Source organism: Dermacentor albipictus, chromosome 1, assembly GCF_038994185.2.
Source record: "Dermacentor albipictus isolate Rhodes 1998 colony chromosome 1, USDA_Dalb.pri_finalv2, whole genome shotgun sequence".
Lineage (NCBI taxonomy): Eukaryota > Metazoa > Arthropoda > Arachnida > Ixodida > Ixodidae > Dermacentor > Dermacentor albipictus.
Genome location: NC_091821.1, coordinates 235,730,899 through 235,746,337, shown reverse-complemented (window position 1 = coordinate 235,746,337; position 15,439 = coordinate 235,730,899). Strand labels below are relative to the sequence as shown.

Below are 15,439 nucleotides of genomic sequence, written 5' to 3'. Positions count from 1 at the left end.
CCGTCCCGACATTACAACGTGTTCCCGCGCTGACCACACGCTCGATCGCCGAGGCACAAGTCGCGGAGCGACGGTTTGAGACTCCAGAAACAAAATAAAGCTTCCTCTTTTCTTTGTTTTTTTTTTTTCTCCGGCTATACGGGACATACATTCAGGGGCAGCCGTCGTTTGGCGCTCGAGGGTACCACACGCGCGTCGTTTATTACTCTTTTGTTTTTTTCGTGCGATCGATTTCAATCTGCGCACTTTTTATTCGGGTCATGGCTTCGTCCCGCAGTCGACCTTCAATCTGGCGCGATCATCGCACGCGGTAGGGTGATAAAAGCGGGGACTCGCGGTTCCTTATATCGCACATCGATGGCGCGCAGGAAGGAAGTCGTCTACTTTTTTCTTTTCCTGCCCCCCCCCCCCCCCTTAGCCCCTCTCCTTCATTCGCCGCCTCTTCATCATTCTCTGTGTGCGCAGACGCTCAACTAAAAAAGAATCGCCTTGGAGGTTTCCTCATTCTACATCACGGTCAAAGCGGGAGCGCTCGGACTCGATCCTTGGCGGCGAACGAGCCACCAGATATTACGGCACGACGCCGCAAGGTATTGCGCGGTTATTGCGTGACTATACACTTGCGCGGTTTATGAAGAGCGGATTTGATGCAACCGCTGAACACTCGATTCCTGCGCTGACCGAACGCAGTATCACTTGATTCGCAAGTGTTTGCGGCTGCGTAGCTTGTAGCTTACACGGGATACGTAGTACACATCTAAGAGAGGGGGAAGAAAAGAGATCGTTTTAAACTTTCCGACTTGCGCTAAACCGAAACGAACGCAGTGCCCTTGTAAGTGTTGTGGCGTAAGCAATGTTTATTTGATTCTGTTTAGACGAAGTGATTGATTTATACATTAACTTTCTCGTTTGTTTAATATTGAGATAGTTAAAGATATCGTTATAGGATTGTAGAGTGTAAATATATAACGAGGGCCGTTTTAACCGTGTATTAACGTATCAGTGTCTATGCAGAACACACCACCCGCCGTGGTTGCTCAGTGGCCATGGTGTTGGGCTGCTGACCACGAGGTCGCGGGATCGAATCCCGGCCACGGAGGCCGCATTTCGATGGGGGCGAAATGCGAAAACACCCGTGTGCTTAGATTTAGGTGCACATTAAAGAACCCCAGGTGGTCGAAATTTCTGGAGTCCCCCACTACGACGTGCCTCATAATCAGAAAGTGGTTTTGGCACGTAAAGCCCCATAATTTAAAAACATGCAGAACATACCAAACCGCCACCACTTCTCAATATATATATATATATATATATATATAAATTTGCGAGCTGAATGGAAGAGATTCTTCTCCGTTTCCTGCTAAAGTTCGTTCGCGCTGCCGCACTGTACGGTACGTCAGCGCTATATATAGCGTACCACTAAGGAGTATTAACCAAACAACTCACGCATCCCTCCACCACACCCATATAGTAAAATTATATTAAACTTGCACCCTCTTCTTTTGTCTGTTCGAGAGACAAATGTTTTGATACAGCAGAACAATCTTGTGGGTTTACGTGCCATGACCACGATATGATGATGCACGCCATACTGGGGAACTCTCGATTTTTTTATTTTTTTTTACCACCTTGAGTTGTTTAACGTGCACCAATGCACGGTACGCGAGTGTTTCTGCATTTTTCCCACACTGAAATGCGGATGCCGTGGCCGGGATTCGACCCCGCGTCGTCGAACTTATCAGCGCAACGCCACAGCCACTACGCCACCACGGCAGGCGGTGTCACATTGGTTCAGCAGTATTGAGAACGCCGCGGTGATGCGCACAAAAATCCAATATCAACAGTTGTTGTAACAAAGGTGGTGGTTCACAGCAAAAGCGGGTAGCGTGAAAAAGGACTAGGAGAGGCAGTTCCCTGACACCTGACCTCATATCGAAAGAATCTCTTCAAGCGGACGCTCCCTTTCCCCGCAGCTGACACGATACACCAAGGAAGTGCGAGTGGACCGTGTTGGTCGCTTCACGGGCATGACAGTAGCGCATCGCGAACTGGGAGTTTATACGTTGGGAAGGCGAATCGCATTAATGCGCCGGGTAGATTCAGGGCGGTTAGTCGCCTCACACAGTGCATGTAAACGCTGTCGCAGCCTACCACATCAGAGAGGAAAGGCGAGAGAGCAGATGGGATTGTGCTCTTCTATATTCATCGGCGAGACGCCTTCTACGGAAACAGGTTCCAGTCTGTACCGAGCGCCGTTGTTGAGCGCAGTTGCACTAACTTGTTAGCTCTATATAAGTAAGTCCATATACTGAATCAAGATCATCAGATTAATTTTTATGATGCGAAACTTGAATGCCAATGACACTTCTAAATATGGCTGTGGTTCGTCTGTGCATCATTTCGTCGAAATTTTTAAAAAGTTGGCATATTCCACGCCCTGTGGGACTCGATGTTCTGCAAAGCACTGTGCGACAAAGCAGCCGACCAAGTTAACGAACTGAAGAAGAAGGGCAGATTGGGTGAGTTGGTGGTTTTCCATAGTACTTAAAAACAGCGCAAAGACGTACACCGTACAACAGAATAGAGGATGCGACACACACGGCGCTCTCTGTCAACTTCTGGAGCCTTTGAAGACACACTGCGAGCAAAAGCAAGTTTTTCAACAGTCTTCATACCGGTTTCTAGACAGAACATTGGTCCCAACGAAGGGTCTCTCCTGCTGAGGATCCACGGTGATGTCTCCCGGGACCAAAAGCTTTCCTTCTGCTGGCCGTCATTTTTCTTCCAGCAAAACAATGTATTCACTGGCCTGTCAAGTTGGCCTCAAAGACCATGTGATCACTGAATGAGCATCGCGGTCACGGCGTCCTGCCTGACGTCGTCTAGCATGAGGTAGCGACGAATCAGCCTCCAGCACTCCTCGTTGAGGCTGTCCAGTTGAGGGCCACTGTCCTGGCAGGGGTTGCACTCGACGCAGTCCCGGACGACGCGGGCGAGCCGCATGAAGTCGTGCAAGCCTTCCATGTTCCTCAGCCCACGTCTTACAATGGCAGAGGCGTCGACCACGCTAAGGGACAGCTGCTCGGCGAGCTCTTCGAGCAGTCCGCCATGGCGCCAGACCCGTTCTAAAGCTTGGGCGCAGTGCCTGCAGTAGTGAAGATATTATTTATTAACACGTTCGATGAGTTCAGCGCTGCAACATCTACAACACCACTGTACCAGCGGTGGAGTCACATGCCTTTTCAGATGCAGTCAGCAATACGGGAACTAAGCCGAATCAAGAACCATGGCGTGAAAAACAGCACAAAAACAGTAAAATGACTAGAAGACGACGACACATGCACCGGCTCCCAACTAAAGGCGTTATTGCGGAAACAACCTTTAGATACTCTAGGTTAGCTTAGGTCAGTTAGCTTAAGAAATATCCGTTCTTTCGGGAATAAAATCTTTAGTTCGGAATCAGCGCTTGTGTCGTCGTGTTCTAGATTCTGTCAGCGTCTTCTAGCGTTTTTGCTATCGTGGAACCGCACCAACTAACCCAACTCTCAGGATTGAAGAACAAGGACGCTTCCGACAAAATGCAAGGTCAAAGCCCACATCAGTTCAATATAACCCCTCTCATGGCATACAGGGCGCTAAGACTTAGGGAAAAAAAGTCTGCTTTGCCCGAAAGGCGAAGCATCGATTGCGATGGCAAATTAAAAAAGAGTCATACGAAGTAAGAAAAAAAAGTACTTTTATCGTATCAACGATAAAAGTATCAACGTATAAACATTCACCTGCTAACTAAATTAACAAGCATGGTGTCAGGGCGCGAACAGATCACACTGGATGTCCGCGGTCACTCGCTGTCAAAACGCAACAACCGCGAGCGAAGGGACCTTCGTGGTGTCTCCTTTCAACCCAAACTGAGCACCGAGAACACAGAGCACGCACAAAGCTACGAGCCGTCAACTTTAGAAAAAAGGGGGCGTTTACTCCTCCGAGGCGGTTGCACACGAACATACACCAATGGGCGCGCATTCTGGATCGACGTCACGCGCCGGACGGCCGGTGACTCCGCGGTCGGAGAAGATGGCCGCCCGCGCTTCGAACTGGGCCAAGTCGCGTCAGCTGCGCGCGTCAACGCCTCGTCACAGTGAATTCCCAAACTGTTTGTGATTGTCTATCATGCCAGAAATATTAGTGCGAGCTTACGATGAGGCGTTTGTGCCGCGTGCGTTTATTCTAAGCCGTGATCCGGCGAAGAAACATTGCAGCGAGCATCGCTGACGCTGCACTACGCTTTGCCTGAAAACAAGATCCCACGGCGACCGCTGCAAACACACATCCTGCCTGTTTGTTCCATGTCTGTTTTATTTCGCTCCCGAGTGAAGTTATGACGAGAAAAGTTTGCCAAAGTCTGGTGCCTACTGTCAGCGGCGGGTGTGTTCGTGTACTGTGTTGCTGCGTTTCTCGTCGGAAGGGGTGAAGTGATGGAGCAAAACCATTCTCAGGAGAAATGAGAAAAGCGTGCGCGCATGAAACAAACCTACGAGCGTCTCAAGAGAAAATATTTGCAAAAGAAGCCTCCAACGCAAAAATTTGTCGCCGTCAACTTAGCGTGAACGATCGTTTTCAGCAGTGAGATGGCCGAGCGTCTAACGGCGGTGCTCGTGCGTTGTGTAGCACCGTCGATTGATTGCTTTCCACCAGTGCTCATCGCGCGCGCAAGCTGTATAATGCGTGCTGTGGCACAGTCACGCATAAGTTGTGTTGCCAGCGCTCGATATGGTTTCCCACAACATAGCTTCGCGCTGCTTTTTGATTCTCGTCATATGTTGCAATTAAAAATTCCCAAGACAGTGTTAATTAAGAGGACGGTTAAAAAAAAAAGAACTACGAGAAGGTAGACACAGCAGCTTGTGGACCCGCTCCTGTAATACCTCTACCCAGGTCTGTTTGTAAATGTGTGTGTGTTTTCTTGCATTTTTCATTTTTTTATTTACCACTTTTCTTAATATTTGAGTATTTCTTAGTTTTCGCGTTTGCGTGCCTGCTTCCATGCATGTTTGCGCTGACTCTAATTTCAGTCCTTTTATTTTATATTAGCAGTTGTTTTTGCTAGTTTTCTTTCAGCAAAGTCTTTACACATTTTCATTAACGAATCTCATTCAAAGCACTAACTCCTGCACACTGCAGGGCTGGCCTCTTCCATCTCATTAAAACCTTTCTCACTGGTCTACCTCGTCTTCTCAATCTGCCTACTCGCTGTGCTTTCTGTCCTTGCTTCTTGTGTTGTTGCTGCAATATGATGAACCAACTTGCTCAAAACAAATTTTGATCGCCTATGAAAACAGAAAGGTTTTCTTACAGAAAACAAAGAATTTTCTTAAAAGCGTCATGTGGGTTGCACAGCAACTTTGCCTCTTACCTCTGTTCATGTTTATGCATCAGTACATGTGGCAGCTCGCCAGAAGTGCACATGAAAGGCTGCATATTGTGAAGCAACACCTTTCTATGCTGTTGCATTTTTCATGCATTCAGGCTTAGTAAACAGACAGTTTCGCTGCCCATCACATGTGATGGTAAAAATTTTCAAAACAAATAACATTGTGCAGTGGAGAGTCATTTCCTGTCTGACGCTTTCGTTGTTGCAAAGACATCTTTCAGTGAATGGAGCCCAGCAAAGCAGAGCACTGAGAGCTTTTGCAGCTTTCACCATTTATTACTGCACAGATGTCATTGTCTGAACCTGGCTGTCCATTACTATGCCGAATGCTTGTGAATTAAATAACTGCCTCAATAAAACACATTCAACTTCACTCATCATTTTTTAGTACAAACAATGCTAACAGAGCTATTCAGGGTGAATAATTGTGCTTACATTGGTGTTACTTGCCCGGTCAGATAAACAAATACAACAATGCCTGCGGCTTGACTGCGCTTTGACGTGCAGACTGCTAATAGTGCCTTTCAAGCGTGCCCTTGACTACTGCTACTAATAGTTACCCGAATGAGTATTTTGGGCCTAACTAAGCTAATGATGTTTGATAATTGTTCTCTTATTCGCATTACTTGCCTGGGCCAGGTAACCGAAATAAGCAATGCAACCACATGAATGTGTTTTTGCATGCAAGCTGCCAACAGTGGCTGTCATTTTTGCGTTGATTGCTGCCGTTTCACCAACAGTGGTGACAGCTTGACTGCGCTTTGACGTGCAGAGTGCTAATGGTGCCTTTCAAACATGCCCTCAACTACTGCTATTAATAGTTACCTGAATGAGTATTTTGAGCCTCACTAAGCTAATGATGTTTGATAATTGTTCTGTTATTCACATTACTTGCCTGGGCCAGGTAACCAAAATAAGCAATGCCACCACATGAATGGGTGTTTGCACGCAAGCTGCCAACAGTGGCTGTCACTTTCGCGTTGATTACTGCCGTTTCGCCAACAGTGGCGACAGCTTGACTGCGCTTTGACGTGGAGACTACCAATGGTGCCTTTCAAGCTTGACCTCACCTACTGCTATTAATAGTTACCTGAATGAGTATTTTGGGCCTAACTAAGCTAATGATGATTGATAATTGTTCTCTTATTCGCATTAATGCCTGGGCCAGGTAACCAAAATAAGCAATGCGACCACATGAATGTGTTTTTGCATGCAAGCTGCCAATAGTGGCTGTCATTTTCGCGTTGATTGCTGCCGTTTCACCAACAGTGGCGACAGCTTGACTGCGCTTTGACGTGCAGACTGCTAATGGTGGCTTTCCAGCGTGCCCTCGAGTACTGCTATTAATAGTTACCCGAATGAGTATTTTGGGCCTCACTAAGCTAATGATGTTTGATAATTGTTCTCTTATTCGCATTACTTGCCTGTGCCAGGTAACCAAAATAAGCAATCCGACCACATGAATGTGTTTTTGCATGCAAGCTGCCAACAGTGGCTGTCATTTTCGCGTTGATTGCTGCTGTTTCACCAACAGTAGTGACAGCTTGACTGCGCTTTGACGTGCGGACTGCTAATGGTGCCTTTCAAACATGCCCTCAACTACTGCTATTAATAGTTACCTGAATGATTATTTTGAGCCTCACTAAGCTAATGATGCTTGATAATTGTTCTCTTATTCGCATTACTTGCCTGGGCCAGGTAACCAAAGTAAGCAATGCCACCACATGAATGTGTGTTTGCATGCAAGCTGCCAACAGTGGCTGTCACTTTCGCGTTCATTGCTGCCGTTTCACCAACAGTGGCGACAGCTTGACTGCGCTTTGACATGGAGACTACCAATGGTGCCTTTCAAGCTTGACCTCAACTACTGCTATTAATAGTTACCTGTATGAGTATTTTGGGCCTAACTAAGCTAATGATGATTGATAATTGTTCTCTTATTCGCATTACTTGCCTGAGCCAGGTAACCAAAATAAGCAATGCGACCACAGGAATGGGCGTTTGCACGCAAGCTGCCAACAGTGGCTGTCACTTTCGCGTTGATTGCTGCCGTTTCACCAACAGTGGCGACAGCTTGACTGCGCTTTGACGTGCAGACTGCTAATGGTGGCTTTCCAGCGTGCCCTCGAGTACTGCTATTAATAGTTACCCGAATGAGTATTTTGGGCCTAACTAAGCTAATGATGTTCGACAATTGCTCTCTTATTCGCATTACTTGCCTGGGCCAGGTAACCAATATAAGCAATGCGACCACATGAATGTGTTTTCGCATGCAAGCTGCGTACAGTGGCTGCCATTTTCGTGTTGATTGCTGCTGTTTCACCTACAATGGCTACGACATGGCTGCGCTTTGAAGTGCAGATGCTAAAGGTGCCTTTCAAGCGTGCCCCGACGACTGTTATTTCATCACAAGGCCTGTCATGCTCGTAGGTGGCTGCCCAATAGAGTATTTTGGGCCTTCTTACATTGTCATTATTCATCTCAACGGGATGGAAAAAACAATAGGGGCAGCACAACTGCACACAAAGCACAATGTGCTTTGCGTGCAGTTCTCTGATCGCTCTGATCTCCGATCGCTCTCAAGATACGTAAGCGCGATCGCGCGCAGCCGCCACATAGGCAGTTGCAGCCGGAGAAAAATTACCGTGAAAAGGCACCGTGCCCCCCGGTGCCTCGCGCGCGACGGAAGACTGCATGCTTCCTGCCCGCTTTCCTCCTTTCGCGCGGGGAGATTGTCTCCGATCGTCGGCTCCGCTCGCACGCTTTCATTCGCACATACGGCGTAGGGCGCGGGGCGACGGTGTTATCGGCCTTGGACTTTTTGCGGAACACCACGGAGACGGCGACGGCAGAAATCCGTCTGGAGTGTCCAACTGCTATCGCAATAATAAAAAAAAAATTAAACGCCACACGGACAATTACGGACGTAGTGGTTACTGGAGACGCTGTATAAGCAAGTCAACCTGCAATGAGCATCGGCAATCATGTAATCCAGCTTCGTAAAGAATTAACGCGAGCGCTGGCGGAACCTTAGACCGCGTCCATCCAAGCTGCACTTGAAGCTCCGAGTATATGTTCTAGTTAGTTGCCAGTTTGTGAATTCCTGGAGTACATGAGATGAAACCTAGCGTGCAACTGTTTTGTTAAAAGAGTAACAACAAATAGTCGCGTATTGGTGAGATCTCGTCTCTTTATTGCGACAATTCCCTCCTCACTAAACTTCGCGTAAAGCTAGCAGGAGGCCTCGACTATAAGAGAGCGGGAGAAGTGTTCGCCCGCTGGCGCACGCTTCTCCCGTTCTCTATATATTATTATAATATCATATTGTAGTATACTACGATATGATATTCCAGTAAACTTCTAGTCTGCACCGTCTATTCGAGATCTCTGGGTCGGCACCGTTTCCTTCGTAGCACACGGTGCCTTAATAGAGAGTTTTAGCAGAGCGTTCACGGTCCGCTCCGCTCAGACCGGCCCATCACAACAATTGGCACGCAGCCGCTCATCAAAACGCTACCGGGAACACTGACGCGCGTGCGCACAGCACACATAGCGGCAGCGGAACGTGGGACGCTTACCACGCTCCGCTGGGAACCTGATTTAGCGGTGCGTCAGGGGGCGTGTAGTTGCTTTCGTAATCGTTTTACCGCCAAGCTGAGAGCACCTCAGTGGCGTCTCTGGGAGACGCGCTTGTTAGATAAGCGAAATCAATGCATTCTATGCAGCCACCGGCGCGCGTGAAACGTGTGCGGAGCGGAGCGCAAGCAGACGCTCTGCTAAAACTGTCTAATGTCACGTTACCGCTATCGTCGCGCTGCCTTCTGTGAAACGAATACAGCATGCAGCTGCAGTAAGTAACTTCATGTGGCGATACGTCGTGCTTTTGTGGTGAACCTTGGCGACTATTGAGGTTAGCCCGGCATAGAGTGGCATTGGTGGTAAAAGGTGGCGGTAGCAGCCAGCTGCACAGGGAAGGGAACAGTACCAGTACAGTGGCTAGAATTCTAGCCACTGTAGTACCAGCGACCGTTCCATTTAGAGATTCATGCTCAAAGCAAGTTGTCTCAAGTCAGTGGCTTACGGTAGACGAGGCAAATGCACTTCAAAGCCTGTTACTCCTGCCATGGGGGCTGCACTCCAGTATACACATGGTGTGTACACAAGTCGAACCGACAACGGCGGTTGATGGAATCATGCACAGCCTAGTGGTTTCATGAGCAAAGTGTCACGCACAGAAACAAGACCGGGGACTAGAAAAGGCACATTTTCACTTCTTGAATAACAGCTCTTGTCTCCAAATGCACGCATCTCACTGTTCTAACATGCGTGTCTGTAGCTATCCTTTGGCCCTATAGCGCAAAACTATTCCAATATGTTTTTATTCCAATCTCCTGACGTCAAATTCGCGTAACCGCCGACGCAAGCATCGGGCGGTGACCCGCAGGGTTGTCTTGACGCAGGGATGTCCTCGTTTATAGGAGGTCACTTTTGTTTGCTTTAAAAAAGAGTAACATTGCTTACACTGAGCGGCTTGTCTTATCTATATAATTCGCTGACAAGAGGCGAGGAGCACGCTCAAGTGGACAGGGATTGGATGGGGTCGAACAAGTGCACTGAAAATCGATAACCGGATGAAGAGGGTGGTGCCGGCGTCGGTGATTGGTCCGCTTTACCTTACTTGCGGTGCCTGGTCGGAAATCGCGACGGCATGCAGCGGAAGGTTAACAATGCCACTAAAACGGATCCTCAGCAAAGAATAGTTGGCAGAACGAGGTTGTAAACATGCCGAAAGTGCTCGAAAACGTTACACGGCTAAGCAAAAAGCTGTATTGTATGCAAATAAACCCCTGCCCTCCGACAGGTGCGAGTAGCCTGTACCTGGGCCATCGGCGGCAGCCATCTTTTATTCATTTCGGAACGGGGCAGCCTGCGGCTATTCAGAAGAAAACTCAGTATTCTTCGGCATATTAATGCATCTTCAACGCGTACACGTCACTTTTACGTGGTGAGTTCTCGCGGTTTTGTGACGTCGCGTGACAGGCAGGTCAAGTGGGTGTCGCCCGAAAGCTTTTGACCAATAGCCGAGCGCTGATAGCAAAAATTCGTCGAATCATAAATAACTTTTTCTTTCGTTCTTTCCAGTCATGCATAATCAGTGTGTTCACGTCATATCATATGGGGAGCTATCGCGGTTTTCGTGACGTCGCGTGACAGACAGGCGAAGTGGGGGTGGTTCAAAAAAGTTTTTAGACTAATGGCGGAAGGCTGATTGCAGAATTGGAATAGAAAACTTTGGAATAGCTTTACGTTATAGCACCCTTGTTGCTTGATCAGGAAAGGCGAATGTCAGCATACAAGACAGTGGCCCACGACACGCCTACATGGGACCATTCTGGCGAGGTTTGTCCAGCATGCGTGGTGCCAGTCTAGAAAGGCATGTAATGGCATCGTAAAAAATTGACTAAACTGCGTGCGTAACAACGTTACGCGCATGACTGAACGACACTCTGGAGGAATACGTAGTATACACTCACCTGTCCAGTGTACGTCCTCTGGCGAACTGCGCCGCGCGTGTCACCAGGCCGCAGTTTCGACGCACCGTGCCGCAAACGTTGTAGTAGTTCCGCGCCGCTTCTGTGTCCAGTACTGCATATACGTCGACCTGGACAAGGTTGTAGTTGTCCGCGATATCCTCAGATAAACGCCGAAGCAAGGCGGTGACTATGCCTGGTTCGCCAGCGCCTAGCGAGACTCTGCGTATGGTCCGGCTAGACTTGATAACTTGAGCGAGACGTTGGACTCCGTGTTTGTCTGGCACGTGGCCGTTACCGCTGTTACTGCAGGCGGGAAGAACGTTCACGTCCAGCTCATTGATGCTTGTGTTCCTGGAAAGCGACTCGACTATCTTTGTCCAAGACGCGTTCATACCTTCGATCGGGTCGTCATAGTGCGACCACATAATCAGCCTCAGTTTCCGGAGGAACTTCGCAGCTGCTACGCACGCGCCGACCGCCCAAACGGTTTCCACTTCATCCAGCCTCATATACATTTGCACGGATGTTATGTGCATAAATTTCTGCAAGGCACATGAGAGCTCTCCTGCAATAATGGGGCTGCAGCATAGATCCACGTCCGAGAATGCCTTACAGTAAATCAAATCCAAGTTGCTGTCGACGAAGTAGGTTCCGAACGAGACTTTCTCTTCGGCTCCGCTTTCTTTGAGTGCTTTGCACAGCACGTGCATGTCACGATTAGCTGTGGCATGGTCGGAAATGCTCAATTTTTTGAGAGTGTCTTTTCTCGAAGCGATACAGAAGAATTCCACCCACTGCGCCGAGTTCCAGATGAACATAGGAAGGCTGAGTTCTTCCAACGTCTCGCTGTTGCATAATGGGGCATACAAGGAGTTGTAGTCTATGCTCCGCTCAAACAAAGGTTGCGAACACAAAACTAAATTGAAGCTTCGAATAACTCGATTTTCCGTGAAAATCCTCGCTGCCAGTCTGGCGTTCTCTTGGTCAAACTGAATGCTGTTCAGGTTGACGGTCTTGATTGCCTTGTTGTAGAGGAGGCCTTCAGCTATCCAGTTAGAGGAGTTTCGACTATCGGCGCAGTCTGATGTTACGCTCAGTTTTGTCAGCGAGGTGTTGTCCCTCAGGTACTGCGCGAACTCGTCCGGTCCAACTTCGCGTATAACAGAACCGTGGATTGACAGCTCTTTCAGCGTTGTATTTTCTTTAAGAGCTGCGACGAATGTCCTTGCCGTGCTGCCTATCATACACAGCTCTGCAACCTTGAGAGACATCAGCGATGTGCTGACGCGAACAACAGTCGACAGAGCAGATGACAGTTCGTCGCTTAACCCCGGCGCCACACATTCCAATTCCTCCAGTTGTTTCAAAGAACAGAAGACGTCGCCGAGATTCTGGTTAACGACAGACCCTCTGAAGTCTATATTGAGTGCCCTAGTGGAACGGTTGAATTTGAGGGCGTCGCAAATTAGCAGTCCATTCGACGAGAATAGATCACGACCAATGTGGACGTGCAGTACGCACGGGTGCGTCCTCACAATCTGGTAAGCAAGCGCTAGTGCTTGATGGAATATACTTTCCTGCCCCCAGGGCATGTACAGGTACTTCTCCTCCAGGCTCACTAGCCCTAGCTGCCCGCACAGTGCCGGCAGTTCCCGCAGTTCCAACTTAGCGTAAAATAGCAAGTCATTGACCTTCGAAAGGTGATCCTGAAGTTGACACGTGCTCTTAGGCGTGGCCGTACATCGTAGCAGGCGGTCGAAATGTGCGCTCGCGAAGGAAGCTTGTGTCGAACCTCCTCGTTCAGCCAGGGTGCGGTTGAAAGCAGCAGCGGATTCGTCCATATTCTGCTCCGCCGATGTGTCCAAACTGGGCGTTTGTGTTGCGACCTGCATCAGGCACAGAAGCGATACAATACTACTCGTTTCTCTCGGAAATGGGACAACAAGGCTCTTAAAGATACGCTAAGCAGAAATACTAATTCGGGCTAGGTCGCTAATTGAGTACGCCTCTCCAATACCAAAATGACCACTCTCACCTTAAGACGAGGCTTGGTAAGAGAGGGAGAAAAAGAGACGCAGAACCAAAAGATGGATGGTGCCGCCGATCTGCACTTCGCGCACCAGCTCGCATGGCGTCACTGACTTTGTCATTGTCTTTTCCCGGGTCTAGTTAAGTATTTCCGTTAGAGAATAAAGATGGCAATGCAGGACGAAACCGTACGCTAGGAAAGCATATGGCAACCCAGCAAGGTTTAAGAACTTGTCCTGCGCCAAAGGAGACGATACGTCCTCGACGTCACACTGGCTTACCAGCGCTAAGGTTTCGGCACGAAATTCATTTGACGGAAAATTCAGCCCCGATTTTGTAGCCGAAAATTTATCGCTAAAACAATCTTCTTTTTTTTTTTATCGTCATCGTGAGCGCACGCAAGGCAGGTGTTCTCAATCAAAACGTTTCGTAATACTTTGTACAACTACAGTGGCGCCGGTTGAGATCTAGCTGGGCGAGACGGCTCACGTGGCGCAGGCGCCAGTCCTAAATGCTGCCTAAATAGGAGCGACAAGCGCGATTTCCTCGGGCGCGCGTGGTCGAAACGAGGCCCGCGTCCCTCCGCGGTGCGTCGACCGCGGCGCAACTGCCACGCGGTGCAAGCAATGCCAGGGCACGCTGGCAGCAGCGTGAGCACGGTGCATCTATACTGCGGCGTTCCTACAGATTCAGACTGCGACCCGGAACCGGCTCGAGCTGGACCTATGGGTCGACGTTCGCGGTGCACAGAAAAGGCTACAGTGAGACACGGGGGCGTTCGAGCTAGAGGTTGAGCGCGGCCGTGGTTCAAAAAAAAAAAAAAAGAAAGAAAGAAAAAAGAAAGTACACACGCGACTAACTTTGCAATTCCGTAACTCTGCACCAAAAACGAATGTCGCAATTCTGTAAATTGCATCTGTTAGACCATCCAAAGCGTACAAATTCGTTTTGTGAATTTGCAGCTCATGTGAAACAGGTTTACGAGGGTTATGCGAAAGTCCTACTCGCAAATTGGTCGTATACATTTCAGCTCGGTGTGTAATACATCCGTTTTTTCCACTTTATACGTATTGTTAGCTGTAGTTTACAAAATTGTGATGTCATTGCCGAGATTGAGTTGTAAAATAATTACTTAAGCTTCTTTATTTTTCAACTTTCATTATATTTTTTCTAAAACCATACTGCATAAATTGAGAATTCACTTCTGCAGTCGCTGGGTTTTAACTTTCCGCTTTTAACCGCAACAAATCTTATCAAAATCGGTGCTGTGGTTATCTAGAAAAAAGTATTTATCATTTCACATGCATCTATGCATGCATGCGAACGCTTCATGCTACAGCTACCTCTTAAAAATAATCTCGCCGCTATAAGTTGACGAGGATCACATCTTCTTTACTTTGTAGTAAAGCGAAGCTAAAAGCAATTAAAAGTTGCCCGCACAGCACATGAGTATCTGGTACGTCAGACTCTATGACATTACATGCACGTCACACGCACGCACGCAGTTGGAATGATGCGTTTTGAGGCTGCTCAATTTTATGCAGCTACGGCGATCTATGAAATTTGGGTCCTTCAACGTATACACTGGGTCTGATAGCTTGTGTATAGCTTTAGATCGTTGAGCCTATGTAGTCGACGAGGGAGAATTTCTAGCGTTAAGTTTCACCGTCTTTTCACACGATGGCTAATCACGAAAGTCACGGCAACTGAATGACGCACCCCCACGCAATACGCTATATGCAGATAGTGAAAGTGTGAGCCCTATATGACATGTTTCATGCAGTAAGGAATGTTCACTTACCAAGCGCAATGCATCCGTCGCCGTCTACTTGGCGTCTTCTTCTTCTTCAGCTGCTTCTACTCGAGGATCCTTGCTCGAGACTGGCCAACGCACAAGAGAGAAGGCGCGTTCTGTGATCGTCGTCGTCGTTTCACAACCAAGTCGAAAACTCCAAACGCCGCACTTTGAAGTTTTAATTTCCAGAAAGCGCTGCCATTTCACTACCCGAGGCTGAGAATGAGTATGACGTTACGTAAGAGAGGTTTGAACAGCTTGCCCAGTGGCGTTATCTGCTAACGGAAGCGGAAACAGCGCGAACATGCCCTCTCGTTCACAGTGTGCTCGTACTCATGGTTAGAAAGAACAAATCAAACCAAAATGCTTCAAAAATACGGTATATAAGCGTTATTTATTATTAAATAAAGTATTTTTGCCACTTGATATGTGCGAACTGCAAATACTCTCGACAGCAGCGACGTGCTTGTGTTCATTCCTTTTTCCATGTTGTCTATCATAGAGTTTCTCACTAGATTACCTAGAGGGAAATCTGGCGCTGCTGCGCTGTGGTATGCGTGGGAATGCCGGTATATTGTTTTCTTCGGATTGGCGTCGTTCTCGGAGAGACAGGACACCTTAAAGACGCGCTTGGCAAGCACCGTTCCGTCT

General features: G+C 48.2%; 1 protein-coding gene across 1 annotated transcript; it reads right to left on the bottom strand.

Annotated features, from left to right (window-relative positions):
* Positions 1-441: 441 nt before the first annotated feature.
* Positions 442-14,878, bottom strand: LOC135901248 (NLR family CARD domain-containing protein 3-like). Its single transcript, XM_065430968.2, has 3 exons — positions 14,795-14,878; positions 10,966-12,851; positions 442-3,145 (listed from the first exon to the last, which is right to left on the bottom strand). The coding sequence occupies exons 2-3, from the start codon at positions 12,804-12,806 to the stop codon at positions 2,839-2,841; spliced, it is 2,148 nt and encodes a 715-aa protein (XP_065287040.1). The 5' UTR covers positions 12,807-12,851; positions 14,795-14,878; the 3' UTR covers positions 442-2,838.
* Between the last annotated feature and the right edge of the window lie 561 nt (positions 14,879-15,439).